Source organism: Clytia hemisphaerica, unplaced genomic scaffold (assembly GCF_902728285.1).
Source record: "Clytia hemisphaerica strain Z4C2 unplaced genomic scaffold, Clytia hemisphaerica genome assembly, whole genome shotgun sequence".
Lineage (NCBI taxonomy): Eukaryota > Metazoa > Cnidaria > Hydrozoa > Leptothecata > Clytiidae > Clytia > Clytia hemisphaerica.
Window position 1 is genome coordinate 142,263 of NW_027104207.1, and position 11,125 is coordinate 153,387.

The window sequence follows — 11,125 nt, forward strand, 5'->3', positions numbered from 1 at the left end:
AATAAATATCAGACAAGTCTTGAAATAAGATGTTGAAGGGTTAGAATAGACCATCGCCTGGAAAACAACTAGCTCCAAAATTTGATTTACAAGCCATGTAGGAGATAAAAAAAAAACAATTCATCTTTGTCACCCTTAAAAATAATTTTCAATCTCATCCATGACATGTGTACAAAATTTCAGAGCTTCTTAAAAATGCATAATACTTATGATGAGTGATGCGATTATAGCAATAATTTTAAATTCATATTGCTTCAAGACCGAGCGAATCATATTATGACATTCTATTATTCTCATGAAAATTATTTTTTAAGGTTACAGAAAAGAATTTTCAGAGGATTTAACAAATATTTGAGGGTGTCTTTGATCTAAAAAAATTAACGAATTAACTGTAATGGTTACACATTGTTTATGATAATTCTATAGATGTTACAAAAGTTCTAATTTTTTAGGTTGACACCGTACTTCAATCATTGTTTCCCCGAAAATTCCTTCCCTTATGGTCATAGTAATAAAATTACAATTTCCCTAAATGGGCATCAGTCAAAAAATCAAAAAGTGGCTCTTTCAAGATGGCAGAATGAACTTGACGAAAAGTGATCAAGGCTGGTTCTAATGTATAGGTGTTCTCTGTTTTTGCTTCAATATTACTTTTCCTCAACAACTGACACATGAACAATTTCATAGCTCGCAGCAGCATTGCTTGTACAACTGGTGTTTTTGTGTTCCCAAGAACATAAGGTTTGATTTGGATACCGAATTGATATAAAACATTTGAAACCCATGTCTCTGCAAGTGTAGGTAAAATATCATTAGAGGCTTCAATATCCGAGTGTTTTGATACTGTTAAGACAGAGGGAACTTAACAATATCTAAATCAATATCTGATTCTGATTCCTCTTGCTTGACAGCTTTTTCAAGACATTGTAAAGTCTCTTCTTTGATTTGAACGTTAGAAAGTACAGACGTGTAAGGTGACAATGAGTCTGGTAATGGTTCTGGTGCATACAATTTATCTTTGCAATTACTACAATAAGTATTTTTATTATGATCTCTTGTAAGGCACTTCCCACATTTTCGACAACACAACAGAGTGCGTAAAATAACATTCAAGTCCTTTTCTGGTGGTGTGAAACCACATTGTCGCAACCAAACTAATATCTCTTTTGTAGAAGGACACCTAGTCATGTCTTGATAATTTTTTGCATATAGTTTACGTAAGTGTGAAGCTCTGTACCATTCAAAAGCACGTCGTTTTGTAAAATACCAACTTTCATATAATTCAATACTTTGGCAAGTAAAAAATTTACTCTTCACACCATCAGTTGCAATAAGTGGGGCATGTTGGATCAAACTGTATAATTTGCAATCAATTTCTGATTCTAATTGAACCAAATTGCTAAAGAAAGAGATTTCCGATACTGGAGAGTTACACCTGGAAGGGTTTGCACTGCTCACACAACTGGAGGCACATTCAGCAGTTGGTAGTTTTGATTTGAGGTCGGCAATGACAGGTAAAGGTAGAGACAACTTTAATTGTTCAATATCTTCTTTAGAAATTACGTTTTCTTTAGAAATTACGTTTTCTTTGTCTTGTTCATTATGCGATTCTGTTTTATCACTGGCGATTTCTTGCGTTGAAGGTGCAGGGGAAGGTGTTGAACTTTTAGAAATAATCAGATTCTCATTATTTGCATGCTTGTGTAGTTCAATATTTACAATGGTTTCAGCTCCAAGTGTTTGTAGTCCAGTGTAAGTTTTATCTAATTTTAAGTTGTGAATCACATCAAACCTTTTATTACGAGCATCACGGAAATGGAGTTGAACACGAACTGGAAATTCACCCCAACCTCTCCTGGTGACTTGGAAAGGTGGTTTTGAGACAGTGACAATATCGTTTGGAATGTAACTTGGATGTAAAAAGAAAAGAACACATTTGATGTATTTTTCTATTTCTTTGTCGTCTCCTGATTCGGTTCTAACATAAACCATCCATTTATGCGTTGATTGATCATTTTCCTTACGACTATCTGCAAGTAAATATTTGGACACATTCCCGACGATCAGTTTCTTGGATACATAAAATCTACTATCAGTTTCTCCACTCACAGGTTGATTGGTATCAGCCATCTCTGGTTCTTGACTTTCATCATTTTTAGGTTCCTTCTCTTTGTCCATATTTTTCAACACCAAAGAAGTTGCAGCAGGATCCAAACCATCTGCTGTACTCTTTTGTTTTTTAGGTTTTGGTTCATTAGTGAAAGCCTTCGATCCTGGAACAACTAATCCACCAGATCCAAAATAACCTGCAGCAACATATGCCCGTAACCGATCAAGCATAGATTTTGTTTGATTGATGCGTTGCTCGATCTTTTGTATCTCTTGCTCTTTGAATTCCAACTCCAAGGCAAATTGTTTTTCAACAATACTTTCAATTTTATTTACAGTTAAGTCTTTTGAATCAGCCGCTCTTGCTGAATTTGGGTCATTATTACTACTGTTGTAAAAATCCTTATAATCAGGATCATTCCTGATGCTATCATCTGTCATTATTTTAAGTTTTAACTTTGTCTAGAGCCTAAATTGAACAACATTAAGAAGAAAAATTATATTCAGGGATGTCGCAGAAACTTTTAATCAGAACAGGCAGCAGAAAAGGCTAAGGTATCAAGTAGATAATTGGCATTGTGTCTCTGCCAACTTTGAAACACTTGTCAAATATCATTCCAACAAAGCCATATTTTTGTTTATACAGAAATTTAAACAAAAAATAACCTCACCATACAAAGTTCTAAAATTATGGAACTTGGTATATGTAGATAAGTCTGATACAGAATGTTTGAAACAGAATTTTTGAAACAGTCTGTGTCCACCTTGTTTAAGACCTTCTGAGCTTTGGAAACCCAGGGAAACACGCATAATCAACTTACCATAAAAACTCTTTAACAAACTATCAAAACTACTAAAAGCCACATCAAAAAATCGAGCACATGTATTAAGATTCCAGCTAACAGGCAATTTGTTTATAAAGGAATCTATGTTTTCATTTTAATTTGTTTTCCTTTTTTCTGCTGAGTCAGTTTTTCCATAAATCAAACGGGTGCATTGAAAATTACCAAAGTGGGCAGGAAAGTTACTGGCTAGTGATACAGCGAAACCCAGCCGATCAGGCTGAATCTTCTATAAAAAAATGACTCTCCCACTCGATATCTTTTTCTGATCAATGACTAATAGATAACCAATCAATTGATTGGATACCATCACAAAGAAACCAATAAAATTTTGCAGTTGCAGGGATCGAATTAGCGTATCGCATTTTGCAATTTGCGATGCATTTTTTGATTACTTACAAGCTAAAAATTGAAAATTGATCCATTTTAGGATACAAAATCATGCTTATCAAAAAATTGCGATGCACTTTCTATCCCTTATTTCCATGCCTGAGTTGTGAAGAAGCCACGACCATTTCCTAAGATGCCTGGTATAGTGGTCATTGACCCTGGTTGCTGCACAAGCAACTGAGGTTTGATTCATACTTGGGATGGTTTCATCCATGATTTTGAGTCCCCCCTTAAAACACAAATCACCCCTTATCAATTTATCCCACTTTAAAGCTTGAAGATGGTTTTGAGGTGCCCCTTACTTAAGTTTTACTCCCCCACACCATTTTTCATGCCCTTTAAGCTGCCCCTCTTGAAATTACTAAAATATTGGTAAAAACAGCCTTTTTAGTGGAAAAACACTGGTAAAAAGTGCCCTTTTTGGCCACCAACGGACGCTGCCTTGCCTTTCTAAAATATGGCCTGTCCCCCCCTTAAATTTGCAAGACTCTTATGTATACATAACATGCCCTTAATTTTGGTGGTGCATCAGCATCAGCTCCATCTTTTGAGGAAGCTCTTCTACTGATATTTCTTTCTTTCGTGAAAAAGTTTGTTAACATTATGCCGGGTGCACCAAAAAAAAGTATACAACTTTGTCGAGATATTGTGAGCATCAGGATCTAGATTTTTTGTTCATTCTTTTTTTATTGTATATAGGATGCTCTAACTTGAATTTTGAGCTATCATACATACAGTTTGAAAAAGTAGTTCGAAAGTTATTTCCAAAAAACTGACTTTTTTTCCATGTCGAAATTTCAAAAAATCATTAAAAACAGCGAGCAAACTTTTCTCTTGAAACTTACCTTCTTTACACATATAAATACCAAAAAATGCAACTGTGTTCATCAAAACTCGTTGCGGAATTTAAGAATATGTAAAACAAGCTATTCCCACGTGGGATAATATTTTTAGAAATCTCCAAGAGAGGTTTTGATGTTATGTGTGTGCTGATGTAAGAAGATTTTGAAAAAAATAGATCACCATTCCTCGACTAGTTGCTTAAAGAACTTGGGTCTGCATTGAGTTTGCTGGTGTTGGAAAAGTTCATGACGTGCAAATAAGATGGACAAACTGTTGGCAAAACATAAGATAAGAGAAGAAGGAATAAAAAAACAATGAAATCGTATTTTTATCATTTTGTCTTATTTATAGCGTGATTGGTGGTCCTCGGTTGGTATTGATACCAAAATAGGGGGTGGGTACCCCTTTTTTTAAATAATATGATTCAGAAAGTTGGTATCCATATCGAAATGACAGTAAAACTTTCCTAATTTTTGCTCTTATAGCTAGAAAATACCCTGAAAAAATTAAACAGTCTGTATTTCTTTTTCATCTTGGTCGTTTTTGTATAAAGGTAAAAATCTAACACCAAAGCAAACTTGACAGCCTGATCAAGCAGGATGTAGTGTAAGTATCAAACAAACCAGAGTAAACAAATCTTATTTTTCTTTTTGTTTTTGTTTTTGTGAAAATTCGAATTTTGAATGTGCAAAAGACATTCGAATTTTTGAAAAAAATATTGACTAATCTACGGTACTTTCCTATCTTCTATATTGATTTTCTGTTTCTCAAAAGTGTGTTTCTTAAAAGTGTGTTTCTTAAAAGTGTGTTTCTTAAAAAACACAAAAAACGTGTATGACATTTTTTGTGTTGTGTTGAAGAAACAGTATTTCAAAAATGAGTTTTTTTGAAGTTTCTCTTAGTACCCTGTTTGTGTGAAGTGGGTCCCCTTTAAACAGCTTTAAACTCAAATTTGTCAGATTGGTACCGTGAGAGTGGGTAACTTGCATCAGTGGAGGCTAACATGCATAGCCCTAAAATGAATGAACTGTCTGGTCATTAAAATACAACTACGCAGCTCCACTCGCAGCTCTACTCTACCATTTTTGTTTTGATTTAACTTTGTATTTTAATGACCAGACAGGTTATTCATTTGAGGGCTATGCATGTTAGCCTCCACTGATGCAAGTTACCCACTCTCATGGTATTGGTACTAAATTAGGGGGTGGGTCCCATGATGTTTTGTCAAATTCAAAAAGTCATGTTGGTATCGATACCAAATTAAGGGGGTGGGTCCCCCCCTATTTCTGAAAATTATGATTTCCAAGTTGGTATACTGTAGATACCAATTTTGGGGTGGTGGTGTTAACTTAGCTCAAAAGGTCAAAAGTCAGGTTTTTGGGCTATGGGTTGGTATTATAAATGTTGACCCCCCCCCTGATCATGGCAGATTTCGGCAGGGGCAGGGGCAGAAATGCTTCTTACCAAGGGTAGAAAGTGCAAGATTTCAAGGCAGAGGGCAGCATCTACAAACCACCGCCAACGTCCGCCATCTTTTCTTCTGAAAATGATTTTGATAATATTATGACGGCTGAAATTAATAAGTTCACGCCCAATCGACCGCCCTTTTTAATAAAATGCGGCCTTCCGTCCTGAAAAATAACAACGCCCTCAACACTAATGAACATCTCAATCGCGGTACCAAAACAAAGATAATGAATTTTGTATAAAATACCCCTAAAAAATCACCCCTTTTTGCAACTTCAGCGCCCTTTTTGCACCTTCGGCGCACAACACTATCTCAGGGGCAGCATTTCAAAAGTCAAAAATCTTCTCGGGGCCGCCTTCACAAGTGTTTCAACCAGTATTCCAACGAAGCCATATTTTGGTTTGTACAGAAATTTTGCCCGCTCAAATCTAAACAACAAAATGGTCAATCTCACTAAAGCAAAACATTGCGGCCACGGCATTTTCCTGGATAAAAATTCTGGTCACGTGACCATCCATGATTTTAGACCAATGAAAACGCTTCATTTCCCCGGATTAAAGTTGTGTTTACACTAACACGCGGGAAATGGCTAGAAAAAGAGAGAAAAACCGGGGGTCAAATTAAATTTTTCTTCCTTCTTGCGGCAAACATAAAAGTAACAAGTTCATTAACAATTTTATTTTGAAGTTTGTTTTTAAAAACAAAACCCCCGTGCTAGATGATACTGGATGATAATCTCATTTTCTTAACTTATGGACCCATTTGGAAGTCTTTGTAATACAGACCATTTGGCAGTGTAGTTGCAGCCTATACAAGAATTGGAATCTAAAGTCTGAAGTCGTAACGCAGAGAAGTTTTTAGTTGGCAGACACTGACTTTAGGTTGGTTTGGAAATCGTTTTATTTTGAAATGTAACGAGCAATTTTTTTCCCGATAACTTTTCCTATCCGTAATTCCGTGATTCAGGGGGTATCGGGTCAGGGTTGCTAGTAACGGCTTGTCACTGTGCCGGGTGCATACTTGGCGCCTTGGGCCCCGCAGGGTTACTAGTAACCGTATTTTGCCAGTTCGGTATAATATGTTATGAATTGCAGGTTGTTGCTCTGCGGCGATGGCTCAACGGATAGAGCGCTGGCTTCGAAATCTGAAGGTACAGTGCTGCAAATAACGGCCGGTGACTGGTAATTACCGGTCATTTCGTAGTTTCTACCAGCCATTCTGAAGCTCAATCTTTCATTTTGTCCGGTTAAAATTTAAAGACTAGAGGCTTAGATAAATACTTAATAACGTTTCCAATTAAAAGAAGAATAGATTTTGAATTAATACAGGTGTTTAGCCAATGTAAAGGTCATTTCAGACTTTTCTAATGGTGTTCTGCCAGACCCCCTGCTCAAATTATTTTCGTTGCGCTCAAAAAAATACCGGCCAACTGAAATTTCCTTATTTGTAGCACTGAGGTCTTTCTTTGGTGGTGGTTCGAATCCCACTCGGTGCGAAAACTAGACTGGTCGAAATTGATGGACAAATGATTGACAGGTATGAACTCAGTCAGAAATGAGAAACTAAGTCTCAGAAAGTAGAAAAAACAGGTAAGGTGAAAGATAAAGGAAAGGGAAAATGGGCCGTCGCGCTCTGAGCATTTAGCGAAATGTTCAGCATGGGCTTGGCCGCCATTTTGAATTTCGATTTTTTTTCTCCTGTACTCGGCAATTTAGAGGTTGTTTGTAATACCACTGCTGTTATGGCGTCGATTCCAGCCAAGCCATATTTTATCATTCTACAGAAATCCCCGCTTGAAAAATCAAAACATTGATACGTGGTCGAGTTTACTAAACTTTGCCGAATTAAAACGCGCGAAAATATCATATGACATATGACCACGGCTTCCGTTTAGTCCGATCATGATTCTGATCACGTGATATAGCTTGATGTTTTGACTTTTTTAAACCAATGAAATCATTTGTTTATACCGCACTAAAGGCCTTTCTAGATTACCGCGCAAATAAAACCGGGGGTCAACATGAACTTTAAAGCCTGCTGCGGGAAAGGGAAATGGTTTTGAAGAACCAAATATATACAGAAAGGTTTTAATATTATTCAGATATCAGGAAACAAGTGACATTTACGTGGTTGATCTTTATAAAGTTTGATCTGACGGTTTGTTGTAAAGAATGTTGACCCCCGTGTTGGTTTTATAACCTTTATTTTTGGATTTGTGAGAAGACAAATGTTATTGTAAAAAAAAGTCATTTGGAAGTGTAATCATACCCTTTCTAGGGAACTGGACCAACATTTTTTAAGTCAGAATTCATTGCCAGCAATGCCGCAGCGTGGTTTGAAACCTTGTTGTAGGTCTGGTGGAAAATGGATTTATTTCTGAATGTAAACATTACTGCAGCTAGAATATTTTCCTTATTTTGACAAACAAAAGGTTCAAGGTTTGTTTACTTTTTATTTTACTGCATTTCTCTGTCTTATTCTGCTGTAGTAGGCAATTGAAAACTCCTAATTTTTTGTTTTTGTCAGTGCTCGCTGGGCAGCCATTTTGAATTTTTTTTTTTTGACGTCTGTACTCGGCAATTTCGTGACCTCTACAGAATCGACGATTTTGCCTGAGGGGAACAGCAGTGATACGCGATTTGGCTTACGCGTAACACTTGTGCCTTCTGAAAACTAGCAGGGAATTGTGCAAAAAAACAAACATAGAAAGTTTTCCAAATCCCCTTTCAATTAAGCCAATAAAAAATGAAAATTTTCCATGTTTCACTTTTTTGCACCAATTCTTCAAAATAAAAATAATAAAGATTTAAAGTTCTTCTTTTATTCAATGATTTTTTACAGCACAATCTAACTCTTGCATCAAATTCCTGCTTTCTTCAGTAAATTGAAGATGAGAAAAAACCTAAGCCTTAGGCTGATGGAAATTAATGATATGTTTACCGTAATGACGATTTTCAGAATTCGATGCGGCCAAGTTTTCATTATTCATTATTCATTATTTTCCCATAAACATTTATTTTTACCAGATTTTTCGTTTTTCCTTATAGATACACAATCGGAACTCTCGTGTTTTTATTGATTCTTTTGATTCCTGTTTGTACAAGCTTAAAGAGATAAATCTTTTTCTTCCCGCTAGAGAATTATATAATGTTATCTCCACAATATGAAAAAATTAAATTCACACGGTAAAGACAACTAGAGAGCCGTTCGGGTTGTTAACAATCTAAAAAAGCCACGGGCCGTTTGTTTTGATATCAACTTCGAAAATTTTTGTTCTCTGCTCAAGTGGGAGGAAAAATAATGACAACTTTTCGAGAAAATGGCAAATAATGACAACTTGATGCGGCAGGTTTTTGAACACGCGGGCGGCTTACGGTAAAGATAACATTAAATTCCATCGGCCTTAGGATCACAGACTGAAAAAAATATAAAAGAGGTAAGACTAGCCTAGTTTCTAATCCTGATGTAGCAGTTTAAGTTTAGACTGGCAGATCAAAACAAAGCAGGTCGCAAAAAAAAAGGTCTGCATCCTAAAAATTAGTATGGTGTAAAAAAGTCCGGTGTAAAATGAGAATTTTTTTTACCACCGGACAATCTCTACACCGGACTTAAGGAAGTTGGATGTCCGGTGTTGGAGAAGGATATTTTTTCCACCTGACAATCAAAACACCTGACATGACCAGTCCAGTGCGTCCGGTGTTTCTTAATTTTTTGTTTCGTAAATGTCCGGCGTCAAAAATTCCCTGTATGCAACACCAGACTTATTGCGTCCGGTGTAGCGAAAGGATACTTTTTGCCGCCGGACAAATACACCGTACAGTCCGGTGCGTCGGCAGGGTCCTAAAATTATTTGTTTAAAAAGTATTCAAAAAGCCAATAGCAATGAGATTGAATTGAAAAAACACACAGTTAAAAATACTATTTCCAAACTAACAAACCTTGAGACTTACACAGGATGATCATTAGAACCAACTATTCTTTTCTGACTCCTTGTCAGGATAGTCTGCTTGGTCATCAGTCATGGCGGCAAAAACGAATACTCCACGCTTTTCTCATTTCTGAAAGTAACCCGGTTCGATCCGGTTTTGGAATTAGTTTCCCGATTTGTTCGAGCTCAGGCACTGACAACAGGCCCCGATGGGCGGCGGGTATGGCGCGCCGAAGTCAAAGACGGCCGTGGAAAACACAGAAGCACTATTAGTATTTTAGCCAATCTCTTACCCAAAGTTACTTGCATCACTTTTTAATCAATTATTATGGATGTGATAAAATCTTTCGTGAGCGCTATCAGAATCAAAATAAAGCGAACTCATTTCGAACTAGGAGGGGACTTGCTTCGAGTTTAAGATTTAAGAAAGGGATGGGTGCAAAAAGGCAGTGAAAGTAATATAATATAAATACTTTCTTCCCGGGGGGGGGGTACTACCTTTGTCGACCAACGGGGGTGCTCCGCTGAGGTTCGAAAAATAGACCCTACGTGGGACTCGAAATTTGCGAAAAAAGTGACCCTGAATGGGACTGAAATTCCAAAATTTCCTCAAATTTTCTACTTTTTTCCAAAATTTTCCAAAAATAGGCACCCTACGAGGGACTGATTTTTCTATTTTGGTGTTTTTGCGACCCTACCTGGGAGTTGTGGAGGTTAAAAAAGGTACCCTGACCAGCGGAGCATCCCCGTAACCCATCTTGCCCTAGTACCCCCCTCCCCGGGACTTTCTTCCATCTCCTGCGAATGTTCTTCACTTTAAAAACTTTTATTACCTTATCGGTCCTTTTTACGCCGGTCCTAATTTAACGCCGGCCCCTTTTACTTCAGCCCTTATTACGCCACAGCCTGACTTTAGGCTTACGCCAATAGGGCCGTAAATAACGCCAAAATTTGTTAGAATGGCTATTTATGCTTCAATTTACATTCAAATATAATTTTTCACTGTCGAAAATTCCATTGAAAATCACTGATTTTTGCGAAATTTTAGATAGTAAAACAATGGATAATTTCTTATCTTCCAATCATAATTATATAAATGGTCAAAAATTAACGTCACTTTTAAGTGAAATTTTGGCCCTTTTTACACCGGCCCTTATTACGCCAAGAGCCTAAAAATAACGTCAATAAGGGCCGATAGAGATAAGGTACTATAAAAGTAGTAATTGTAGAAATTCTAACATTTAATCTTGTGGTAACTTAGTGATAAAAAAGTTAGAAGCGCTATTTACAAGTGCAAACATTTGCAAAATCTACATTCTTTAGTTTTTAATTCCCAGTAGCAGTAGAGCATCAATCCTGTATCCTAACCCTAAATGTTGTGAAAAGTTACACATTTTTATAAGTAACTGACTCCAACTTTCGGGTCAGGGCTGGGGTTGCTTAGCTTAGCATTCTACAATGGTGGTCAAAATATGTTTCACTAGATCTGACGATTTTAGAAGGACACAAGAGTTATTTATTGATTTTGTATTTCTTATTGTTGAA

The 11,125-nt window shown here is 36.7% G+C and overlaps 1 protein-coding gene across 1 annotated transcript; it reads right to left on the bottom strand.

The window, feature by feature from the left end:
* Positions 1-253: 253 nt before the first annotated feature.
* On the bottom strand, positions 254-3,301 carry LOC136815414 (YEATS domain-containing protein 2-like). Its single transcript, XM_067071860.1, has one exon. The coding sequence runs from the start codon at positions 2,548-2,550 to the stop codon at positions 847-849; it is 1,704 nt and encodes a 567-aa protein (XP_066927961.1). The 5' UTR covers positions 2,551-3,301; the 3' UTR covers positions 254-846.
* Positions 3,302-11,125: the final 7,824 nt, after the last annotated feature.